The sequence below is a fragment of the Notolepis coatsorum genome (genome assembly GCF_963971535.1).
Source record: "Notolepis coatsorum genome assembly, chromosome: 12".
Lineage (NCBI taxonomy): Eukaryota > Metazoa > Chordata > Actinopteri > Aulopiformes > Paralepididae > Notolepis > Notolepis coatsorum.
This window is the reverse complement of record NC_140176.1, coordinates 108,610,503-108,637,225: the sequence shown is the minus strand read 5'-3', so window position 1 is coordinate 108,637,225 and position 26,723 is coordinate 108,610,503. Positions and strand designations below refer to the sequence as shown.

Sequence of the window (26,723 nt, the reverse complement as noted above, 5' to 3'; positions counted from 1 at the left end):
ATATGGTATTAATATGTACAGTGATACAGGTATAAAGACACTATGGTAGTAAGTATATAGATATAGTATTAATATGTACAGTGATACAGGTATAAAGACACTATGGTAGTAAGTATATAGATATGGTATTAATATGTACAGTGATACAGATATAAAGACACTATGGTAGTAAGTATATAGATATGGTATTAATATGTACAGTGATACAGGTATAAAGACACTATGGTAGTAAGTATATAGATATGGTATTAATATGTACAGTGATACAGGTATAAAGACACCATGGTAGTAAGTCTATAGATATAGTATTAATATGTACAGTGATACAGGTATAAAGACACTATGGTAGTAAGTATATAGATATGGTATTAATATGTATAGTGATACAGGTATAAAGACACTATGGTAGTAAGTATATAGATATGGTATTAATATGTACAGTGATACAGGTATAAAGACACTATGGTAGTAAGTATATAGATATAGTATTAATATGTACAGTGATACAGGTATAAAGACACTATGGTAGTAAGTCATACTGGTGTGGAATAATATAATGATTCCCCAACTCCCTCATGTAAAGACATTCCCCTCCCCTTTCTCCCAATCCTGTGTCCCCCCCCCTCTCCCCAATCCTGTACCCCCCCCCCCATTTGACCTATCAAATGGGACCACCTCCCCCCCTTTTAACTATATAAGACTCCTCCCAACAACATTCCAGGTCTCTTTACCTGGGTCATTTCAGCTGATCACCTGGGGCGAGAGCCTCAGCCATTCTCTCTCTAAATACTATGTGTATATTTCTATCTGTCTGGATAATAAACCTTATTATCTTGATCTTGGTTGACTGAGTACATTCTTCAGGATATCCACAATATCCCACAATTGGCGTCTACGAACTTGTGACAGACTCTTTGCGTCCTCCCGGCGTGCTGTATTGTTTCATCTATACAGAGAAAAGTGAGTATAATAGAATGGTCGACCAAAATGTATGGCAAGGAATTAAAACCTTCCCGCTTTTCTCTGTGCCAGGTGAATGTTACGGAATGTTGTCAAATATTGAGATCATGGCTGAGTGAGAGTAATGTGCATTAATATATCTGATCTGTATTGAGAATCGTTACCGGGGAAACGCGTGTACCCGGGTCCTTATCAGGACAGATGTTCTGAAAGGATTTGCTGGGTTGTAGTGCTATTCCCGGATCGAGCTGGTGCCGACCAAAAGCTAAGGCACACCATAAGGTGGTTGGATTGCTATCCCTAGTCTAGCTGGTGCAGACTGAAATATAGGCAACAAGGTAAGATACGTGGGCTTATTAGACGTGATATCCTTGGAAAACGCTACTCTGTTAGAAACTGTTCTGTGATTCCTCTGCAAAAAGGCGGGAAGTAGGACCGAGAGCTGATAGAATCATAATTAGATTTACCAGAGTAACGTCATAATATTCATAGTTTCAACCTCAACTAAGCCCACGAACTCTTCCATTCCTGAAAACGATGTATTCGGATTAGGTGAACCAATTGATCAACACAGATAGCGGGAAGCTGACTACGGGACATCCCGGTAGTACGCCATACTACATTAAACGGGACATTAGTCGCGGGTTGAAGAGACCGAGAGTGTGATTAAACGGTATATTCAAATCTAATATAACGTGTTAAATTTCGAAGTTCAGGTTCGGTCGTTATGCGTTAATAACGGTGTATAGTGTATATCGAGGGTATAAAAGCCTTATCGCAGCATGGTGCTGGTCGATTAAACGAACAGCGATCCGATACAGATCAGGTATACAACCACGTTATCTTGTATGTATTATTGTTTGTTTGTCTGTTTAAGTCTCGTTTGTATGTGCACAGTATTAGAACCCGCCGCGTGCTTTATTGAGTTAAGAACCGGCTGATATCGCGCCGAGCATTGGGAAACGAGTTAACGTTATACAGGGAATAACATTGGGGTGCAACTCTCGCGACATGCTAGGAAAGTGACTTCCGGTTAGGAATTGTAGTTTTATCGTTTCTGTTTGTTGCACAGGCTCGTTCATTCGGTTACAAAACGCTGGTTTTAGGTGAATTCCAGGCTATTGAGAGCCAGCGGAAAAGTACTGCATGGATTGCAAAGCGTTACGTCCGAGGTGAATGGGAACGCATGAACGTCGCTTGGAGCGATGACGTCATACGATGTGCGCCATGAAGTTATGATTTTGATATGACACTATCCATGGGCGAACGTAAAGTTTCGGAGGCCGAGGGTATATGAAATCCACGTGTAGTATCTGTTTTATTTTTATGTGTATATACGTGCTGCTATTAGAACGTGTTGTGTTACTGTAGCGAGATACAAAAGAGTTTTTCCAAAGTTGCATTGTCCCAGACCACCGGAGAAACGAGCCGAGCATTGCATTGACGACACGTAGCGTGTTACAGCCTCAAGGACCACTATTCGATTGAAGATACACATAAACACAAAATCGCGTTTTATTCATAAAAGGGGGTACGTTAATATGGTTATTCAATAACTGAACACAACTATGAGGACGACGTCAGCACAACAGCTGTCCGGTGAGTATGAAACAAACCTTGATGATGCATGACACATCTAATATCAGTTACTGTGAATTACAACTATCAAACAAATCAATTCTAGTTTAAAACAGTGTATGGTTTAACAACTCCCACATCTTTTGATACAAGGTATCATAGAGAAGCATGCATCAAATATAACATATTCTGCAACAGTAGATTAGATGTTATAACCTTATTAACATGTGTTTGTGTTTACAGACAACCAAGAGACAGACAGATCTGGCTCTGGGTCGAGATGCAGAGTGGGGTGGACACGCAAATTGTATCACAAAAGATGGAAACTCCAATGATTTGCATCTGAACACAGACATAACACAGACTGAGTGATAATCTACATTTGAACACAAAGCAGTTTGGAGCTAAAGGGAAATCAATTGACCGTTCAAAACAAATCTACATCATGTAAATTGTGAGACGATAGCAGACACTATTCAGAATGGGCACTTGAAAACCGCAGGGCAGGAGACAGACAAAGCTATGCAAAAGCCTGCACTCTGACCACACAAAGTATCATGATTAGATTTACCACACAAAGGGGCTTGACTTAGAGCACCATGAGCTCTACAGAAACCAAGAACACTAAAGTATCGCTTTAGATGAAGATTTTCTCTTTGTTACCACCGAGACTCACCTGACAATGGATAACAACAGGGAACCACAAAACGCATTGAATGCAATGTTTTTAAAACAAACATGCCCCCTTCATTTAATTAACATGAATCAGACACGGGTGATGAAGTTGCAGTCATGAAAGGCTACCATATTTCCCATGCTAACAGAATAACTAACCAGTTGTTTTCATCTCTCTCTTTTCAAGAAGGCACACGAATTAGAAGTGCCCGAGATGAAAGATCAATGATGAAAACAATTTAACATACTATCCCCTCCTTCTATTCTCTGCTTATAACCAATAACTCCTTGCTATTTCAAGTACTTTCCATGACTGCAAATATCAAAACCACCAATTGGAACACAAAAATTATCAACATGTACAAGGTGTACATTTACATTGGTCATTTAACTGACACTTTTATCCAAAGCGACTGACAAGTTCTGTGCGACAGGTCATCAGGAAGGGCACAACTCTATCAGCTGAGTACAACGTCCATCAAAATATTGAGTACTACAGTGTAGGTTAGTTTATTAGGACAAGTGCATGACAGTAAGGTTAGTTAGGGTTAGATTTATTTGTATCAGTGGAAGCAGGATAATCAGTTACACAATGATTATCAAAATGCACAAGATATATTAGAGGTAATTGAATTAATGCAACTTAAGAGTAGACGAGAAAATTAATGGATGTATTTCATGCAAAAAAAAATAACTGCCTGGCTGCCTAGAGGTTTTTGTTTTGTGTTTTTCTCTATGCTAATATCATGTCACATGAGCCACACTAGAGGTGAGAGGAAAGCCAGAGAAGTCGTGACGAGGTAAGTATCCTGAAGTACACCCATCGCACGCATCCTGAGGTAAGATTAACTTCAATTTGACATCACAGATTATAAAGATTAAAAAAAAATTCTGATTCCATGCAAAGATCGGATCCAAACGATATCAAATGCATGATGGTTGTTACGAAGGATCAGATTAAACCGAATATATATATTTATTGATTGATATATATTGCATAATATTTGTATATCGTTTGATATCCCTTGTATATTCCTTGTACATATACATGGAATATCCCTTTAGCCTAGTACAGACCATAATATTTCATTCTCCTATTGGACAGCGGTCCACCAGGCGCCATTGCCATACCTCCAAGGTCTGGTTCAAAGTCACCGCCGGGGACTTGCCTGGACATGAACGGTTCTGCACAAGGATATGAGACAGGAATAAAGCTGGTACTAGTTTGTTCACCTAACGTATAAATACGGCGCAGGTGAATACAGAAGTAGAGTTACCCAATAAGTTGAAGCCTCACCCACGATACAACGTGCGGTGAAGTATGGCCTGTTTGGCCCCAAATAGAGCATTGAGACCGCGTGCGAATTAATAACTGAAGTATCAGAGTTTAACGCTGTACCGTCGAGTTCGACCGATTCTATTAAGTCAGTAATAGTCTATTTGTGTATAGTGTATCGTGCGGCTACCGTTCTACAGTGACCAGCATCACCAACGTTTCCTCGTACCAGCTAGAGTGCTTATCCAGGCTGGGCCGCTTACCCTGGCGCTTTCACCCGAGGGGCCCTAGACGAGGACCGTGTGGATTATGTACACTGGATAACCTACCGACGACTGCATAGCCCTTTTCGGCTGGATTATATTTGCTTTTGGTCCTGTAATTGATGGAGCGGAGAATCGCCGACACCCACAATTGTGTGGGATTTACCCTGTGAGGAGCCACGTCGAGTCCGCCTCTCAGAAGCCTGAGGCCGGCTAGCTTTCTTCCATGCGGAGCTGCATGCTACGGAGAACAGCTGTATTCGTCTGCGGATCAAGATCTTATTGCACCGTCTCCTGTACTTGGAGTCTCCTTATCATCGTTGACCCAGACTCTACTACCGACAAATCCTCTCCCCTTGCTGGCTTACGACCGGAGGGACCCTACCAGTATCTCCCGCTATATTACCAGAGTACCATAGATATAATTCCTAAGATTCAGGTTGTATTATTATCTCCTGCGTAATATGAGAATGGACATACGTTATTGATTTGCCTACGCACATTCCTTTGCCTTATAAGCGCATCTAAAGTAAAGTATATTATGTACTATCATTGCTGCTAATAAATACTTAAATCCAGTTTTGTGTGGAACCGAGTCATTGTGGGAAGTGTTCATCATAAGATACCTGTGTACTGTATGGCCAGTAGTAATGTACATAAGACGGTAGTGGTTTAATGATACCATACTTATCAATACAGTCAGGGAATTGTACCCCTCAGTTACAATTGGTCCTTCGAGCCGGAGGGTAACTAGCGTAATATTAATATAGTGGTATTAATATTGACATGGCCAATGATGAACACTCCACAAAACGGTTCTCCTAAAATAGATCGCCCGCAGCGTAGACGGCAGACACCTCAGTACTTAGAGGATTATGTTGCCAGTATACCACCTAGCTTTCTACAGACGGTAAACGCGGAAAAAGTAGATAGTAAAATTATGTCCGACCCTACCGACCAGGCTACCCCGCCAGTAGAGACCCTAGTGGGTTCTAACATAACTGACCAAGCTCACGGTGGGGACCAGGAGGGACCTGACATGACTTTACCCCCCGCCAAGACCGAAGAAGTAGTCCCCGGAGAGCTCCAGGATAAAGAAAGCCCTCCAGGGATGGAACTCGACCCACCACAAGAAGGGACGAACACGCCGGAGATGGATCTCCTTGATTCGCCACAGGAGAACGGATCTCCAACGAGTACTACCAGGAGCGGATCACCTCAACCAGCGTCTTCCCCCAGCGAGGCGGACAAGATGCTGGCGCAGGCCTTCCTCGCCAGCCTGGCAGCCTCAACCGAGCGCGATCGACTCCAAGCACAGACGCTTAGTGAGCGCGAACATTCTTCCATGGAAAGAGAACGCCTTCAAGCGCAGCAACGGAGTGATGAAGACCGCATACGCCTAGAGATTAGACGCCTCCAGACGGAAGAGAATATGGGAAGAGACCGCGCCGAAGCCCAGCGCGCCGCCGCCGAAGCCCAGCGCGCCGCTGCCGGTGCCCAAAGAGAAGCCGAGCGCGACCTCGCTCTCACCAAGCGCGAAGCCGAGCGCGACCGATTACAAGCGCAGATAATGGAGCAGCTGATTACCAGGGCAACCCCCCCTCCCTCCGCACGGGGCTCCAGGGCCTCGTCAAGACAAGGGTCAAGGGCACCCTCCCCTACTCTATCAAGCGACCCTGAGCCCAACCAGCAGAGAGAGCCTATACCCCTATCCGAACCCCTTCCCCGACCGGTCCAAGCTAGACCCAGCTACAGGGAAGAACCGGTCTATACCGCGGAGAGGCTAAATAGACGACTACAGGATCTAGATGACCTGCCAGAGGAAGAAGAAGAGGGAGAGGAGGAGAGTCAAGCCCAACAGCATCACAGTACTCCACAGGACCAGGAGGTCCAGTACAGCCCAGGCTTTACCCCCGCGGCTCTGCGCTACAGACCCCCGACTCAATTCACGGGTGAGCTTGACGCACGACCAGCCCCGAGGAACAGCACCTGGGTACGCGGGCCTTGGTACCCAGCAGGTACCAGCCCACCACGACACGTAAGAGGAGACTCGCCTAGGAGGCTTCTCCTCCAACGCTCACCGATGTGCCAGCCATCCATGGCATCGTACCTTGGCACACCGACGTTCCCGGACTTCACACACGAGAACAGAGCACAGTACACAGAGCTACGAATGTGCTTAGAGACAATGATGTCCGATGTAGCTGATGAACCGTACAAATATGCTATCCTACTCAAGCACCTCAAGGTGCCCCGAGCACACAATATAGCGCTGGCATATTCCACCTCTACTACCCCATACACCGCGGCTCTAGCAGCACTCGACCAAAGATATGGACGCATATGGGACTACGTAATACAAATGATAAGGAATATTGACCGTCTACCCCCAGCCACAGACAATCGCTCACTAGATGACCTGTCTATCAAGGTACAATCCCTGGTAGGGATGCTGGGGGCGCAAAAGGAAAAGGGTATGCACGAACTGTACGCAAACTCTAATGTCGAGAGGATTTTAGAGAAGCTCCCGCCCGCCCGACAAGAGCGCTTCAGGCGGCAAAGAGACCACCGTGATCCTAACGGTCCCGAGCCATCCCTCCTAGACCTAGCCGACTTCCTGGCGAGAGAAGTCAACAGCCTACGGTTGGATACGTTCGTGCGGAGCACACCAAGCTCCAGAGAGGGACCTAGGAGAGCAAACGATGGCCGCAGATTGGTGACCGTCATGCACCAAGCAGAATCAGTACCGAGCAACAAGAACCACAGTACCCCCTCGATGAAAGAGAAGTGGAAGATGGTGTGCCCGTACTGCGAAAAGGAACACTGGCTGTCACACTGTGACACGTTCAAGAAGATGACCGCCGACGAGGTGAGTCAATGGATAAAGTCCAACCGACGCTGTTACCGATGTGCGCGCAGTCACATGGCAGCCGATTGCCGCTTAAAGAAGACGTGTAGTCGGTGTGACGGAGCCCACTTAGACGTCCTACATGACAGTAACAGAAGAAAGCCTGCACCCTCAAGCAGCACAAAGGCAAGTGTTATGTACATTGACCCCGCCAGCAGCAGGGGCGCCCGGGTGCTCTTAAAGGTGGTCCGCGTAACATTGAGTTACCAAGACAAGGTCATGGACACCTACGCCGTCCTTGACAACGGGTCAGAGAAGACCCTTCTCCTCGCGTCCGCTGCGGCCCAGCTGGGGCTGCGGGGGAGCGAAGACCAGATGACGATTCGGACAATAAGAAGAGACCTGAAGACGATAAAGGGCGAGAATGTCTCCTTCACTATCGCAGCAAGCGGGCAGCCAGAGAGACGGTATAGGATCACTAACGCTTTCACCAGCCAAGACATAGGCCTGTCGCAGTACACCTACCCCATCGCCAAGCTGATGGATAAATATGTGCACCTGCGTCAACTACCTATACCGCTCATAGACGGTGCCACCCCGACCCTGCTGATAGGCTCCGACCATGCAGACCTCATCGTCCCGATGGACCGGGTCCACACAGGGCCCAGAGGCTGTCCTGCAGCAGTCGAGACCCGCCTAGGATGGACACTACAAGGCCCCCTCGCTAGGTCTCCTAACCGAACAGCAGCCACTAGCTGCCTCCACTCCAGAGTGACAGAAGAAGACACCACCCTCCTACAGCATGTCGAGAGGCTATGGACACTAGAGACAATGCTAGACAATGCTCTTTAAGAACGAAAAGAAAGACATTCGTTCCAAGGAAGACATTTATGCTATAGCCCTCCTCGAGCGGGGGACAAAGAGAGTCAAAGTCAACGGAGTGATGAGATACGCAACTCCACTCCTGAGGCGAGAGGGTATGCCTACCTTCCACGTCCCAAAAGAAGCGACGGAGCGCTATCTATTGAACACAGAGCGGCGCCTAGCCAGAGACCCCGCTCAAGAGACTGTGTACCGCGCTGAGATTGACAAGCTAATCACAGCGGGACACATAAAGAAAATTGACATTAAAGAGGCCGATCAGACGACCGAATCATGGTACGTGCCGCACCACAAAGTCCACCACAACGGCAAGGATCGTATTGTGTTCAACTGCAGCTACCAGATCGGATCACAAAATCTGAATAAAGAGCTCTTGCCCGGCCCAACACTCGGCCTCTCTCTACTAGGCGTGTTACTACGTTTCCGCCAAGACAAGGTGGCCATCAGCGGCGACATCAAAGAGATGTTCCTGCAGGTGCGACTAGTGGAGGAGGACAAGCCCCTGCTGCGGTTCCTATGGAGAGAGAGGATCGGGGACGAGCAACCAGCCATCTATCAATGGGAAGTCCTCCCTTTCGGAACCACATGCAGCCCATGCTGTGCTACGTTTGCACTGCAAAAACACGTCGCAGAGGACCCAGCAGCTGATGAAGAGGTCCGACAAAGTGTAGGAAATAGTTTCTACGTGGACAACTGTCTGCAAAGCGTCTCGACGCCAGAAGAAGCCGAGGCCCTCCTACTCAAGCTCCGCGCCTCCCTGATCAAAGGCGGCTTTGATCTCCGGCAGTGGGCCAGCAGCGACCCTCAAGTATTGCGCAGCCTCTCCCCAGAGGACAAGGCAGCAAGCAGCGAGACCTGGATGGCAACCATCCCAGGAGAAGCCCAAGAAATGACATTAGGACTAGTCTGGCGCTTCAAAACAGACTCGCTCCATTATAAACACACACCCCTGACCAAGGAGCAGGGAAGGTCGACTGCACTACCGACCACAAGACGGAGTGTATACAGAACACTCGCCAGACAATATGACCCGTTGGGATGTATTCTACCTTACACCACCAGGGCAAAGATGATTGTAAGAGCGTTATGGGACAAGGACCAGGGCTGGGACGACCCCATACCCGAACACCTTGCCTCCACATGGAGAGAGTGGGAGACAGAACTCAGCTCACTCCCAGGTGTCAACATACGCCGCAGCTACTTCCCACCCACAGAGAGGCCGGAGACGTGCCAGATGGACCTGCACGTCTTCAGCGACGCCTCCGAAGTAGCCTACGGTTCGGTGGCCTACTTGCGTGCCCGAGAGGAGGGAGGAGAAATACATACTGCTTTCATCCTGGCTCGCTCAAGAATAGCCCCACGCAAGCAACAATCTATCCCGCGTCTAGAGCTCTGCGCAGCCCTAGCAGGAGCGCAACTCGCCACGTTAATCCAACGTGAACTCACCATCCCGGTGCAAAGAACAATCTTGTGGTCAGACTCCATGACCGTACTCACATGGATCCGGTCTGATTCGTGTAGATACAAGGTCTTCGTGGGAGTCAGAATCACAGAGATCCAAGATCTAACAGAAGCAGCAAGCTGGAGGTATGTGGACACAAAACACAACCCAGCTGACGTCATCACCCGGGGAATGTCCCTGGATGACCTCACCCGTCACAATCTATATAGTGACGGGCCAGAGTTCCTCAAGCTCCCGGAAGAAGAGTGGCCTACACCCACCCCACGGGAGGCGAGTGAAGAGGAGGCAGAGAACAAGAAATCTATGTTCTGTGGGTTGACACACACACTCGTCCCCACAGACCCCAACATAGACGACTGCCTCACCCTTGAGCGTGCGCAGCTAAAGACATTCCTGTGGCACCACCCAGAGGTTCAGCCCACTACTGACATTACTGCAGCTAACTACGAAGAAGCAGAACTTCTTCTCCTACAGCGAGCCCAGAGAGACTCGTTCCCCGACGAGCTAGACTGTCTACAGGGAGCAAAGCCCGTCCCGTCAGACAGCAGATTGCTCCACCTAGCCCCCGAGAGCGACGCCCATAATCTTATCAGAGTGGGTGGTCGTCTGAGGAGAGCTCCAGACTTACCGGATGACGTCAAGTACCCGATAGTCTTAAACAGCCGACACAAGGTCACAGAGCTTATCATAAAGAAATACGGCGAGGACGTGCATCACGCCGGGGCAGAGAGAGTCTTCGCGGAGAACAGACGTCGTTATTGGATACTGCAAGGGAGAGAAGCAGTACGACGTTTCCAGCGGACTTGTCTAGACTGTCGTAAATGGCGAGCACAGCCCAGTATACCCCGGATGGCTGACCTACCCCCCTGTCGCCTCCGACTCGGCGACAAGCCTTTTCACTCCACCGGTATGGACTGTTTCGGCCCGCTGTATGTAAAGAAAGGAAGAGGGACAGAGAAGCGGTGGGGTATTGTATTCAAATGCATGACCACCCGAGCGATGCACATAGAACTCCTTCCAACCATGAGCACAGACTCATTCCTTATGGCCTTCCGAAGATTCACATCGCGGAAAGGGAAACCGTCTATATTATTGTCTGATCACGGGACAAACTTCAAAGGCGGAGAAAGAGAGCTGAGAGAGAGCTTCCAAGCTATGGGCCCAGAACTTAAGACCCACCTCGCTCCATACCAGATTGATTTCCAGTTTAATCCCCCGAATGCACCTCACTTCGGTGGAACTTGGGAACGAGAAGTACGTTCAATAAAGACAGCCCTGTACGCCGTGCTTGGGGCCCAGACCGTGGCGGAAGAAGTCCTAACGACAGTCCTCACGGAGATCGAGGGAGTATTGAACTCAAAGCCCCTCGGTTACGTCTCAAGTGATGTAGCAGATGTCGACCCAGTCACCCCCAACACTCTCTTGATGGTGCGGCTGGACCCCGCGCTACCACAGACAGTGTACAGGCCTGAAGAAGCGAACGGCCGAAGAATGTGGAGGTACAGTCAAGTATTGGCTGACAAGTTTTGGAACAGTTTCCTACTCCACTATCTACCGTCTCTACAGACCCGCCAGAAATGGGTGAAAAAGAGAGACAATTTGACAGAAGGAACAGTCGTCATGATTATCGACCAGTCACTACCCCGAGCTATGTGGCCGGCCGGCCGCGTAAGCAAAGTGATTACCGGTGCCGACAGAAAGGTCAGAGCGGCAGAAGTGCTCGTCCAAGGGCGGATCTACACCCGACCCGTGGCGAGGCTAATAGAGTTGCCAAGGCTCCCCGACACTATTGATGACGACCATGACCCCCTGACTTTGTGAACTGCCCTACCCTCCCAACAGACATTGAGTAGTGGACAGTGCGGTTAATCTGTCTCTGCTTATCTAATTAGGTGGGACTAATTAGGAGGCGGCTGTTACGAAGGATCAGATTAAACCGAATATATATATTTATTGATTGATATATATTGCATAATATTTGTATATCGTTTGATATCCCTTGTATATTCCTTGTACATATACACGGAATATCCCTTTAGCCTAGTACAGACCATAATATTTCATTCTCCTATTGGACAGCGGTCCACCAGGCGCCATTGCCATACCTCCAAGGTCTGGTTCAAAGTCACCGCCGGGGACTTGCCTGGACATGAACGGTTCTGCGCAAGGATATGAGACAGGAATAAAGCTGGTACTAGTTTGTTCACCTAACGTATAAATACGGCGCAGGTGAATACAGAAGTAGAGTTACCCAATAAGTTGAAGCCTCACCCACGATACAACGTGCGGTGAAGTATGGCCTGTTTGGCCCCAAATAGAGCATTGAGACTGCGTGCGAATTAATAACTGAAGTATCAGAGTTTAACGCTGTACCGTCGAGTTCGACCGATTCTATTAAGTCAGTAATAGTCTATTTGTGTATAGTGTATCGTGCGGCTACCGTTCTACAGTGACCAGCATCACCAACGTTTCCTCGTACCAGCTAGAGTGCTTATCCAGGCTGGGCCGCTTACCCTGGCGCTTTCACCCGAGGGGCCCTAGACGAGGACCGTGTGGATTATGTACACTGGATAACCTACCGACGACTGCATAGCCCTTTTCGGCTGGATTATATTTGCTTTTGGTCCTGTAATTGATGGAGCGGAGAATCGCCGACACCCACAATTGTGTGGGATTTACCCTGTGAGGAGCCACGTCGAGTCCGCCTCTCAGAAGCCTGAGGCCGGCTAGCTTTCTTCCATGCGGAGCTGCATGCTACGGAGAACAGCGTTATTCGTCTGCGGATCAAGATCTTATTGCACCGTCTCCTGTACTTGGAGTCTCCTTATCATCGTTGACCCAGACTCTACTACCGACAAATCCTCTCCCCTTGCTGGCTTACGACCGGAGGGACCCTACCAGTATCTCCCGCTATATTACCAGAGTACCATAGATATAATTCCTAAGATTCAGGTTGTATTATTATCTCCTGCGTAATATGAGAATGGACATACGTTATTGATTTGCCTACGCACATTCCTTTGCCTTATAAGCGCATCTAAAGTAAAGTATATTATGTACTATCATTGCTGCTAATAAATACTTAAATCCAGTTTTGTGTGGAACCGAGTCATTGTGGGAAGTGTTCATCATAAGATACCTGTGTACTGTATGGCCAGTAGTAATGTACATAAGACGGTAGTGGTTTAATGATACCATACTTATCAATACAGTCAGGGAATTGTACCCCTCAGTTACAATGGTACTACACAATGAATTGAATTAACCCAAAATGATTTTCCTCTTTAGCAGAAAGGTGTTGAATCATTTATGTGAGGAGGTTTTCTAAGGCAGTTTTCATCATCCTCAGATCATAAATTGGTGAGAGGACAGGACGAGTGAGATGACACGTGACCTGAACCACGAACGACGGCGGGACCAGGCAGAGAGGAACACAACCCAGAGACCTGAGCGACCCACAACAGCAGAGGACCACGAGGGACGCCGCCAAGGAGCTGCGGACACAACCTGAGAGAGCGTCCTACTGACTGGCCACTACACCGGCAAACCTTCACCCCTCTGGTACCGCGATGACGGGGAGCGGGGGACCAACCACCACACAGCACGTTCAAGACCACCCTACGCCATGTCTCTAGGCCTGATAAAGGTCAAGCGTGAGCACAGTGGCAGACATGTGATGGTGGTGGAGAACAACATAGGCTCCAGGAAAAGAGTCTGCAAGGCCACTACTGGTTGGCCCTGCCACACGACAGACAGAGAACAGATGGTCAACAGCGACACAGCAACTGTCAGATTCACAAACAAGAACTATTTCACAAAGTTCATATGTATCTGGAAAATTATTAACTTAGAATATGATGAAATACAATCAGTAAGATTGCATTAACAAATTTTATAATAACAATAAGGAATGATCACAGAGTCACATTGCAAATTATATTGTTAAACGGGGCAGAACCAGTTGGTTTGTTCCAAGACACCAAGTTTTGTTTTGACCATTGATAGTATGCACCACAGCAAAATACTAGAACAATGCATAACGATTATCATAATCACCTTTTACATCAGTTTTTTATACAAACCACTAGGTTAACGGTTTTTAAGTGTTTTTGTATACATTAGCCACTAGGTTAATGCCTATTTGTAAATCCTATTCCTGATAATTATGCACACGATTTTGTGTTTTCACCCTGTGCACTCTGACCACACAGAGACAGTGTTCACATGTATTTAATTGGGTTATTACTATGTCTGTATGTACAACCATGATCTTAGCTCCCATAGATATTATCATGAAGACACATAGTTACCACTTAAATGTCTGAGTCACGACATGAGCGACTGGAGGTAAGCCAAGATAGGCACAACCAGAGCTTCTAATGATTATGTTATTTGTTGTTTGATATCAGAGTTGAGGACCAATCATTGATATAGGTATTTGAGATTATTAATAAAAGAAAAGGGTGATATTCCCACATCCCACATCTCTGATATCAAAATAACACAGACTTTAGTCCAGTCAATCATGTCATGAATCACGTATGTAAATATTTCTATTTTAAACTGTTATGCCAACCAACAGATCACATTGGCCAAAAATTTCATTTATTGTTTCTATTTCATTCATTATCTGATAACCGATGGATTACATCGGTCCCATTCTTTTACCATATCTATTCACTTTTCAATATTTTACCTGTTCCAAATAATCCTGGTATATTATACATAAATCTCACCCACATTATGAAGAGAAAAGTGAGTAACTGTGGAATAATATAATGATTCCCCAACTCTCTTATGTAAAGACATCCCCAATACATTAATCTCACCCACATTATGAAGAGAAAAGTGAGTAACTGTGGAATAATATAATGATTCCCCAACTCCCTCATGTAAAGACATTCCCCTCCCCTTTCTCCCCAATCCTGTGTCCCCCCCCCCTCTCCCCAATCCTGTATCCCCCCCCCCCATTTGACCTATCAAATGGGACCACCTCCCCCCCTTTTAACTATATAAGACTCCTCCCAACAACATTCCAGGTCTTTTTACCTGGGTCATTTCAGCTGATCACCTGGGGCGAGAGCCTCAGCCATTCTCTCTCTAAATACTATGTGTATATTTCTATCTGTCTGGATAATAAACCTTATTATCTTGATCTCGGTTGACTGAGTACATTCTTCAGGATATCCACAATATCCCACACTGGCCAGCAGAGTAACTAGTATAGTATAGGTAAGGGATATGTATAGTATGGGTATAAGAGCCTATAGGTGTGTAGGCAATGGAGTCAGAGTTCCTATGGTATGGGGGGGGGCTGTCAACATGGCACAGAGTTCATGGAGATGACAGCTGAGGAAAAGAAGAAGGAATCCCAACCTGAGCATTACATAAGAGCAAAATGGCCACTCTGTTACTTTCTCACTAACGGTCTCTCTTGTCTATGTCTCTCTCCCTCTCTCTTGGCCTCACCTGTATCTCTCTGGCTCCTTGTCCTATCCCCAATCTGTCTATACTCTCTCTCTCTCTCTCCTTCTCTCCCTTACCTCCCCATCTCTTGCTCAAACTCTCTTCATCTTCCCCTCCTCTCTCCCTCTCTTCCAATCCCTCACCATGTCTCTTTCGTATCTTTCACTCACTCACATTTGACAAGGCTGCGTTGCAGAAAAATAGCAAAGTAGGCCTACTGTAATTATGTCATGTATACCAGTCAAAAATGAATTCCCCATACATTCTGAGGCAGTGGGCTATATTCTAACGTAGTATAATGTCCCACGTTAGCATTATGAAGACATCTCTAAAGCAGAGATTAAAGGGTCAGAATTAACTCCTGTTATCTTGCATTTAAGTGTCAGGAAAATTCACTATTAATGCTTATTATCATACATACTTGTTATCATAGGACAGGCATAGGACAGGCAGACAGACAATTTCATTATGCTATTTAATAGCAAAGTAGTTATGTCAAATGTCTCTCATTCTGAATTAATTCCTACAGTCTGTATAGCCTATAGGCTACAACCCCACCTTTTGTGCGTTTTCTATGATTTTATGACTGATAAGAGACTTGTTCTACCCCACAATGGCCTATTTAAGTTACAAAATCACTATTCATATCTTCATTAGACATTATTAGATGGGCCTATATGCATTTGTGTGGTAATTCGTTTCAGACCATTCTGCCGTTGCCACTCCACACATTTGTGAGTTTCTATACGACTTGGGCGACAGATAAAGCGATTTACCTTATTGCACAATGGCCTATTTAAGTTACATTACCAGGGAATAAAAAAATATTCCCGGTATATAAAAAAATTAAGCCGTGATAGCAGCAGATCATCTCCCTTAGTTATCTTCTCCCCGCCGTGCCGCCGCTCTGACCCCCGCGGAGCACGGAATGATCCCATTGGATGCGAGATAATAGTCTCCCCCCCCCCACCCCCCCCCCCCCCCCCTCACACCCGCGAGCGCATCTCCCGGCGCGTGCGTGGTGCCTGCGCAGAGTAATGGACCTGTCTCAAACCCTGCCCCTTTTCTTGATCCTCCAATCACAACTGTCGCTTACCTCGGACAAACTTGGGATTTTATAGAATATTAATCTCTCTCTCTCATAAATATATACATATACATATTTCAGTACAGTAAACAATTTGAATGAGCCTACACACCTTCATTTTAGCATTTTTGTCTTTGCACACAACTAGTACTCTGTCTCGTGCTTAACTTCAGGCTCGTGGGTATATGTTGCCCTGCTATAGTGGGTATATGTTGCTGCTATAGTGGGTATATGTTGCTGCTATAGTGGGTATATGTTGCCCTGCTATAGTGGGTATATGTTGCCCTGCTATAGTGGGTATATGTTGCCCTGCTATAGTGGGTATATGTTGCTGCTATAGTGGGTATATGTTGCCCTGCTATAGTGGGTATATGTTGCCCTGCTATAGTGGGTATATGTTGCCCTGCTATAGTGGGTATATGTTGCCCTGCTATAGTGGGTATATGTTGCCCTGCTATAGTGGGTATATGGTGCCCTGCTATAGTGGGTATATGGTGCCCTGCTATAGTGGGTATATGTTGCCCTGCTATAGTGGGTATATGTTGCCCTGCTATAGTGGGTATATGTTGCCCTGCTATAGTGGGTATATGTTGCCCTGCTATAGTGGGGATATGTTGCCCTGCTATAGTGGGTATATGTTGCTGCTATAGTGGGTATATGTTGCCCTGCTATAGTGGGTATATGGTGCCCTGCTATAGTGGGTATATGTTGCCCTGCTGCTATAGTGGGTATATGTTGCCCTGCTATAGTGGGTATATGTTGCCCTGCTATAGTGGGTATATGTTGCCCTGCTATAGTGGGTATATGTTGCCCTGCTATAGTGGGTATATGTTGCCCTGCTATAGTGGGTATATGTTGCCCTGCTATAGTGGGTATATGTTGCCCTGCTATAGTGGGTATATGTTGCCCTGCTATAGTGGGTATATGTTGCCCTGCTATAGTGGGTATATGTTGCCCTGCTATAGTGGGTATATGTTGCCCTGCTATAGTGGGTATATGTTGCCCTGCTATAGTGGGTATATGTTGCCCTGCTATAGTGGGTATATGTTGCCCTGCTATAGTGGGTATATGTTGCCCTGCTATAGTGGGTATATGTTGCCCTGCTATAGTGGGTATATGTTGCCCTGCTATAGTGGGTATATGTTGCCCTGCTGCTATAGTGGGTATATGTTGCCCTGCTATAGTGGGTATATGTTGCCCTGCTATAGTGGGTATATGTTGCCCTGCTGCTATAGTGGGTATATGTTGCCCTGCTATAGTGGGTATATGTTGCCCTGCTATAGTGGGTATATGTTGCCCTGCTATAGTGGGTATATGTTGCCCTGCTATAGTGGGTATATGTTGCCCTGCTGCTATAGTGGGTATATGTTGCCCTGCTATAGTGGGTATATGGTGCCCTGCTATAGTGGGTATATGTTGCCCTGCTATAGTGGGTATATGTTGCCCTGCTATAGTGGGTATATGTTGCCCTGCTATAGTGGGTATATGTTGCCCTGCTATAGTGGGTATATGTTGCTGCTATAGTGGGTATATGTTGCCCTGCTATAGTGGGTATATGTTGCCCTGCTATAGTGGGTATATGTTGCCCTGCTGCTATAGTGGGTATATGTTGCCCTGCTATAGTGGGTATATGTTGCTGCTATAGTGGGTATATGTTGCCCTGCTATAGTGGGTATATGTTGCCCTGCTATAGTGGGTATATGTTGCCCTGCTATAGTGGGTATATGTTGCCCTGCTATAGTGGGTATATGTTGCCCTGCTATAGTGGGTATATGTTGCCCTGCTGCTATAGTGGGTATATGTTGCCCTGCTATAGTGGGTATATGTTGCCCTGCTATAGTGGGTATATGGTGCCCTGCTATAGTGGGTATATGTTGCCTGCTATAGTGGGTATATGTTGCCCTGCTATAGTGGGTATATGGTGCCCTGCTATAGTGGGTATATGTTGCTGCTATAGTGGGTATATGTTGCCCTGCTATAGTGGGTATATGGTGCCCTGCTATAGTGGGTATATGTTGCTGCTATAGTGGGTATATGTTGCCCTGCTATAGTGGGTATATGTTGCCCTGCTATAGTGGGTATATGTTGCCCTGCTATAGTGGGTATATGTTGCCCTGCTATAGTGGGTATATGTTGCCCTGCTATAGTGGGTATATGTTGCCCTGCTATAGTGGGTATATGTTGCCCTGCTATAGTGGGTATATGTTGCCCTGCTGTAGTGGGTATACTGTATGTTGCCCTGCTATAGTGGGTATATGTTGCCCTGCTATAGTGGGTATATGTTGCCCTGCTATAGTGGGTATATGTTGCCCTGCTATAGTGGGTATATGTTGCCCTGCTATAGTGGGTATATGTTGCCCTGCTATAGTGGGTATATGTTGCCCTGCTATAGTGGGTATATGTTGCTGCTATAGTGGGTATATGTTGCCCTGCTATAGTGGGTATATGTTGCCCTGCTATAGTGGGTATATGTTGCCCTGCTATAGTGGGTATATGTTGCCCTGCTATAGTGGGTATATGTTGCCCTGCTGCTATAGTGGGTATATGTTGCCCTGCTATAGTGGGTATATGTTGCCCTGCTATAGTGGGTATATGTTGCCCTGCTATAGTGGGTATATGTTGCCCTGCTATAGTGGGTATATGTTGCCCTGCTATAGTGGGTATATGTTGCCCTGCTATAGTGGGTATATGTTGCTGCTATAGTGGGTATATGTTGCCCTGCTATAGTGGTATATGTTGCCCTGCTATAGTGGGTATATGTTGCTGCTATAGTGGGTATATGTTGCTGCTATAGTGGGTATATGTTGCCCTGCTATAGTGGGTATATGTTGCTGCTATAGTGGGTATATGTTGCCCTGCTATAGTGGGTATATGTTGCCCTGCTATAGTGGGTATATGTTGCCCTGCTATAGTGGGTATATGTTGCTGCTATAGTGGGTATATGTTGCCCTGCTATAGTGGGTATATGTTGCCCTGCTATAGTGGGTATATGTTGCCCTGCTATAGTGGGTATATGTTGCCCTGCTGCTATAGTGGGTATATGTTGCCCTGCTATAGTGGGTATATGTTGCCCTGCTATAGTGGGTATATGTTGCCCTGCTATAGTGGGTATATGTTGCCCTGCTATAGTGGGTATATGTTGCCCTGCTATAGTGGGTATATGTTGCTGCTATAGTGGGTATATGGTGCCCTGCTATAGTGGGTATATGTTTGCCCTGCTATAGTGGGTATATGGTGCCCTGCTATAGTGGGTATATGTTGCCCTGCTATAGTGGGTATATGTTGCCCTGCTATAGTGGGTATATGTTGCCCTGCTATAGTGGGTATATGTTGCCCTGCTATAGTGGGTATATGTTGCCCTGCTATAGTGGGTATATGTTGCCCTGCTATAGTGGGTATATGTTGCCCTGCTATAGTGGGTATATGTTGCCCTGCTATAGTGGGTATATGTTGCCCTGCTATAGTGGGTATATGTTGCCCTGCTATAGTGGGTATATGGTGCCCTGCTATAGTGGGTATATGGTGCCCTGCTATAGTGGGTATATGTTGCCCTGCTATAGTGGGTATATGTTGCCCTGCTATAGTGGGTATATGTTGCTGCTATAGTGGGTATATGTTGCTGCTATAGTGGGTATATGTTGCCCTGCTATAGTGGGTATATGTTGCCCTGCTATAGTGGGTATATGTTGCCCTGCTATAGTGGGTATATGTTGCCCTGCTATAGTGGGTATATGTTGCCCTGCTATAGTGGGTATATGTTGCCCTGCTATAGTGGGTATATGTTGCTGCTATAGTGGGTATATGTTGCCCTGCTATAGTGGGTATATGTTGCTGCTATAGTGGGTATATGTTGCCCTGCTATAGTGGGTATATGTTGCCCTGCTATAGTGGGTATATGTTGCCCTGCTATAGTGGGTATATGTTGCCCTGCTATAGTGGGTATATGTTGCCCTGCTATAGTGGGTATATGTTGCCCTGCTATAGTGGGTATATGTTGCCCTGCTATAGTGGGTATATGTTGCCCTGCTATAGTGGGTATATGTTGCCCTGCTATAGTGGGTATATGTTGCTGCTATAGTGGGTATATGTTGCCCTGCTATAGTGGGTATATGTTGCCCTGCTATAGTGGGTATATGTTGCCCTGCTATAGTGGGTATATGTTGCCCTGCTATAGTGGGTATATGTTGCTGCTATAGTGGGTATATGTTGCCCTGCTATAGTGGGTATATGTTGCCCTGCTATAGTGGGTATATGTTGCCCTGCTATAGTGGGTATATGTTGCCCTGCTATAGTGGGTATATGTTGCCCCTGCTATAGTGGGTATATGTTGCCCTGCTATAGTGGGTATATGTTGCCCTGCTATAGTGGGTATATGTTGCCCTGCTATAGTGGGTATATGTTGCTGCTATAGTGGGTATATGTTGCCCTGCTGCTATAGTGGGTATATGTTGCCCTGCTATAGTGGGTATATGTTGCCCTGCTATAGTGGGTATATGTTGCCCTGCTATAGTGGGTATATGTTGCCCTGCTATAGTGGGTATATGTTGCCCTGCTATAGTGGGTATATGTTGCCCTGCTATAGTGGGTATATGTTGCCCTGCTATAGTGGGTATATGTTGCTGCTATAGTGGGTATATGTTGCCCTGCTATAGTGGGTATATGTTGCCCTGCTATAGTGGGTATATGTTGCTGCTATAGTGGGTATATGTTGCTGCTATAGTGGGTATATGTTGCCCTGCTATAGTGGGTATATGTTGCCCTGCTATAGTGGGTATATGTTGCCCTGCTATAGTGGGTATATGTTGCCCTGCTATAGTGGGTATATGTTGCCCTGCTATAGTGGGTATATGTTGCTGCTATAGTGGGTATATGTTGCCCTGCTATAGTGGGTATATGTTGCTGCTATAGTGGGTATATGTTGCCCTGCTATAGTGGGTATATGTTGCTGCTATAGTGGGTATATGTTGCCCTGCTATAGTGGGTATATGTTGCTGCTATAGTGGGTATATGTTGCTGCTATAGTGGGTATATGTTGCCCTGCTATAGTGGGTATATGTTGCTGCTATAGTGGGTATATGTTGCCCTGCTATAGTGGGTATATGTTGCCCTGCTATAGTGGGTATATGTTGCTGCTATAGTGGGTATATGTTGCCCTGCTATAGTGGGTATATGCTTGCTGCTATAGTGGGTATATGTTGCCCTGCTATAGTGGGTATATGTTGCCCTGCTATAGTGGGTATATGTTGCTGCTATAGTGGGTATATGTTGCCCTGCTATAGTGGGTATATGTTGCTGCTATAGTGGGTATATGTTGCCCTGCTATAGTGGGTATATGTTGCTGCTATAGTGGGTATATGTTGCCCTGCTATAGTGGGTATATGTTGCCCTGCTATAGTGGGTATATGTTGCCCTGCTATAGTGGGTATATGTTGCCCTGCTATAGTGGGTATATGTTGCTGCTATAGTGGGTATATGTTGCCCTGCTATAGTGGGTATATGTTGCTGCTATAGTGGGTATATGTTGCCCTGCTATAGTGGGTATATGTTGCCCTGCTATAGTGGGTATATGTTGCCCTGCTATAGTGGGTATATGTTGCTGCTATAGTGGGTATATGTTGCCCTGCTATAGTGGGTATATGTTGCTGCTATAGTGGGTATATGTTGCTGCTATAGTGGGTATATGTTGCCCTGCTATAGTGGGTATATGTTGCCCTGCTATAGTGGGTATATGTTGCCCTGCTATAGTGGGTATATGTTGCCCTGCTATAGTGGGTATATGTTGCCCTGCTATAGTGGGTATATGTTGCCCTGCTATAGTGGGTATATGTTGCCCTGCTATAGTGGGTATATGTTGCTGCTATAGTGGGTATATGTTGCTGCTATAGTGGGTATATGGTGCCCTGCTATAGTGGGTATATGTTGCCCTGCTATAGTGGGTATATGTTGCCCTGCTATAGTGGGTATATGTTGCCCTGCTATAGTGGGTATATGTTGCCCTGCTATAGTGGGTATATGTTGCTGCTATAGTGGGTATATGTTGCCCTGCTATAGTGGGTATATGTTGCCCTGCTATAGTGGGTATATGTTGCCCTGCTATAGTGGGTATATGTTGCCCTGCTATAGTGGGTATATGTTGCCCTGCTATAGTGGGTATATGTTGCCCTGCTATAGTGGGTATATGTTGCCCTGCTATAGTGGGTATATGTTGCCCTGCTATAGTGGGTATATGGTGCCCTGCTATAGTGGGTATATGTTGCCCTGCTATAGTGGGTATATGTTGCCCTGCTATAGTGGGTATATGTTGCTGCTATAGTGGGTATATGGTGCCCTGCTATAGTGGGTATATGTTGCCCTGCTATAGTGGGTATATGGTGCCCTGCTATAGTGGGTATATGTTGCCCTGCTATAGTGGGTATATGTTGCCCTGCTATAGTGGGTATATGTTGCCCTGCTGCTATAGTGGGTATATGTTGCCCTGCTATAGTGGGTATATGTTGCCCTGCTATAGTGGGTATATGTTGCCCTGCTATAGTGGGTATATGGTGCCCTGCTATAGTGGGTATATGTTGCCCTGCTATAGTGGGTATATGTTGCCCTGCTATAGTGGGTATATGTTGCCCTGCTATAGTGGGTATATGTTGCCCTGCTATAGTGGGTATATGTTGCCCTGCTATAGTGGGTATATGTTGCCCTGCTATAGTGGGTATATGTTGCCCTGCTGCTATAGTGGGTATATGTTGCCCTGCTATAGTGGGTATATGTTGCCCTGCTATAGTGGGTATATGTTGCCCTGCTATAGTGGGTATATGTTGCCCTGCTGCTATAGTGGGTATATGTTGCCCTGCTGCTATAGTGGGTATATGTTGCCCTGCTATAGTGGGTATATGTTGCCCTGCTATAGTGGGTATATGTTGCCCTGCTATAGTGGGTATATGGTGCCCTGCTATAGTGGGTATATGTTGCCCTGCTATAGTGGGTATATGTTGCTGCTATAGTGGGTATATGTTGCCCTGCTATAGTGGGTATATGTTGCTGCTATAGTGGGTATATGTTGCCCTGCTATAGTGGGTATATGTTGCCCTGCTATAGTGGGTATATGTTGCCCTGCTATAGTGGGTATATGTTGCCCTGCTATAGTGGGTATATGTTGCTGCTATAGTGGGTATATGTTGCCCTGCTATAGTGGGTATATGTTGCCCTGCTATAGTGGGTATATGTTGCCCTGCTGCTATAGTGGGTATATGTTGCCCCTGCTGCTATAGTGGGTATATGTTGCCCTGCTATAGTGGGTATATGTTGCCCTGCTATAGTGGGTATATGTTGCCCTGCTATAGTGGGTATATGTTGCCCTGCTATAGTGGGTATATGTTGCCCTGCTATAGTGGGTATATGTTGCCCTGCTATAGTGGGTATATGTTGCCCTGCTATAGTGGGTATATGTTGCCCTGCTATAGTGGGTATATGTTGCCCTGCTATAGTGGGTATATGTTGCCCTGCTATAGTGGGTATATGTTGCCCTGCTATAGTGGGTATATGTTGCCCTGCTATAGTGGGTATATGGTGCCCTGCTATAGTGGGTATATGTTGCCCTGCTATAGTGGGTATATGTTGCCCTGCTATAGTGGGTATATGTTGCCCTGCTATAGTGGGTATATGTTGCCCTGCTATAGTGGGTATATGTTGCCCTGCTATAGTGGGTATATGTTGCCCTGCTATAGTGGGTATATGTTGCCCTGCTATAGTGGGTATATGTTGCCCTGCTGCTATAGTGGGTATATGTTGCCCTGCTATAGTGGGTATATGTTGCCCTGCTATAGTGGGTAATATGTTGCCCTGCTATAGTGGGTATATGGTGCCCTGCTATAGTGGGTATATGTTGCCCTGCTATAGTGGGTATATGTTGCCCTGCTATAGTGGGTATATGTGCCCTGCTATAGTGGGTATATGTTGCCCTGCTATAGTGGGTATATGTTGCCCTGCTATAGTGGGTATATGGTGCCCTGCTATAGTGGGTATATGTTGCCCTGCTATAGTGGGTATATGGTGCCCTGCTATAGTGGGTATATGTTGCCCTGCTGCTATAGTGGGTATATGTTGCTGCTATAGTGGGTATATGTTGCCCTGCTGCTATAGTGGGTATATGTTGCTGCTATAGTGGGTATATGTTGCCCTGCTGCTATAGTGGGTATATGTTGCTGCTATAGTGGGTATATGTTGCCCTGCTATAGTGGGTATATGTTGCCCTGCTATAGTGGGTATATGTTGCCCTGCTATAGTGGGTATATGTTGCTGCTATAGTGGGTATATGTTGCCCTGCTATAGTGGGTATATGTTGCTGCTATAGTGGGTATATGTTGCTGCTATAGTGGGTATATGGTGCCCTGCTATAGTGGGTATATGTTGCTGCTATAGTGGGTATATGTTGCCCTGCTATAGTGGGTATATGTTGCCCTGCTATAGTGGGTATATGTTGCCCTGCTATAGTGGGTATATGTTGCTGCTATAGTGGGTATATGTTGCCCTGCTATAGTGGGTATATGTTGCTGCTATAGTGGGTATATGTTGCCCTGCTATAGTGGGTATATGGTGCCCTGCTATAGTGGGTATATGTTGCCCTGCTGCTATAGTGGGTATATGTGCCTGCTATAGTGGGTATATGTTGCTGCTATAGTGGGTATATGTTGCCCTGCTATAGTGGGTATATGTTGCTGCTATAGTGGGTATATGTTGCTGCTATAGTGGGTATATGGTGCCCTGCTATAGTGGGTATATGTTGCTGCTATAGTGGGTATATGTTGCCCTGCTATAGTGGGTATATGTTGCCCTGCTATAGTGGGTATATGTTGCCCTGCTATAGTGGGTATATGTTGCTGCTATAGTGGGTATATGTTGCCCTGCTATAGTGGGTATATGTTGCTGCTATAGTGGGTATATGTTGCCCTGCTATAGTGGGTATATGTTGCCCTGCTATAGTGGGGATATGTTGCCCTGCTATAGTGGGTATATGTTGTCCTGCTATAGTGGGTATATGTTGCCCTGCTATAGTGGGTATATGTTGCTGCTATAGTGGGTATATGTTGCCCTGCTATAGTGGGTATATGTTGCCCTGCTATAGTGGGGATATGTTGCCCTGCTATAGTGGGTATATGTTGCCCTGCTATAGTGGGTATATGTTGCTGCTATAGTGGGTATATGTTGCCCTGCTATAGTGGGTATATGTTGCCCTGCTATAGTGGGTATATGTTGCCCTGCTATAGTGGGTATATGGTGCCCTGCTATAGTGGGTATATGTTGCCCTGCTATAGTGGGTATATGTTGCTGCTATAGTGGGTATATGTTGCTGCTATAGTGGGTATATGTTGCCCTGCTATAGTGGGTATATGTTGCTGCTATAGTGGGTATATGTTGCTGCTATAGTGGGTATATGTTGCTGCTATAGTGGGTATATGTTGCCCTGCTATAGTGGGTATATGTTGCCCTGCTATAGTGGGTATATGTTGCCCTGCTATAGTGGGTATATGTTGCTGCTATAGTGGGTATATGTTGCTGCTATAGTGGGTATATGTTGCCCTGCTATAGTGGGTATATGGTGCCCTGCTATAGTGGGTATATGTTGCCCTGCTATAGTGGGTATATGTTGCTGCTATAGTGGGTATATGTTGCTGCTATAGTGGGTATATGTTGCCCTGCTATAGTGGGTATATGTTGCTGCTATAGTGGGTATATGTTGCTGCTATAGTGGGTATATGTTGCTGCTATAGTGGGTATATGTTGCCCTGCTATAGTGGGTATATGTTGCCCTGCTATAGTGGGTATATGTTGCCCTGCTATAGTGGGTATATGTTGCCCTGCTATAGTGGGTATATGTTGCCCTGCTATAGTGGGTATATGGTGCCCTGCTATAGTGGGTATATGTTGCCCTGCTATAGTGGGTATATGTTGCCCTGCTATAGTGGGTATATGTTGCCCTGCTATAGTGGGTATATGTTGCCCTGCTATAGTGGGTATATGTTGCTGCTATAGTGGGTATATGTTGCTGCTATAGTGGGTATATGTTGCCCTGCTATAGTGGGTATATGTTGCTGCTATAGTGGGTATATGTTGCCCTGCTATAGTGGGTATATGTTGCTGCTATAGTGGGTATATGTTGCCCTGCTATAGTGGGTATATGTTGCCCTGCTGCTATAGTGGGTATATGTTGCCCTGCTATAGTGGGTATATGGTGC

General features: G+C 46.2%; 1 protein-coding gene across 1 annotated transcript in view; it reads right to left on the bottom strand.

Annotated features, from left to right (window-relative positions):
• Window positions 1-3,175: 3,175 nt before the first annotated feature.
• Window positions 3,176-26,723, bottom strand: part of katnal2 (katanin p60 subunit A-like 2) — a gene marked incomplete at both ends in the record, with an annotated part of 73,080 nt that continues 49,532 nt past the window's right edge. The window contains one exon of the mRNA XM_084325984.1: window positions 3,176-3,214. Within this exon, the coding sequence (XP_084182110.1) occupies window positions 3,176-3,214 (39 nt within the window). The remainder of the gene's footprint in view (window positions 3,215-26,723) is intronic.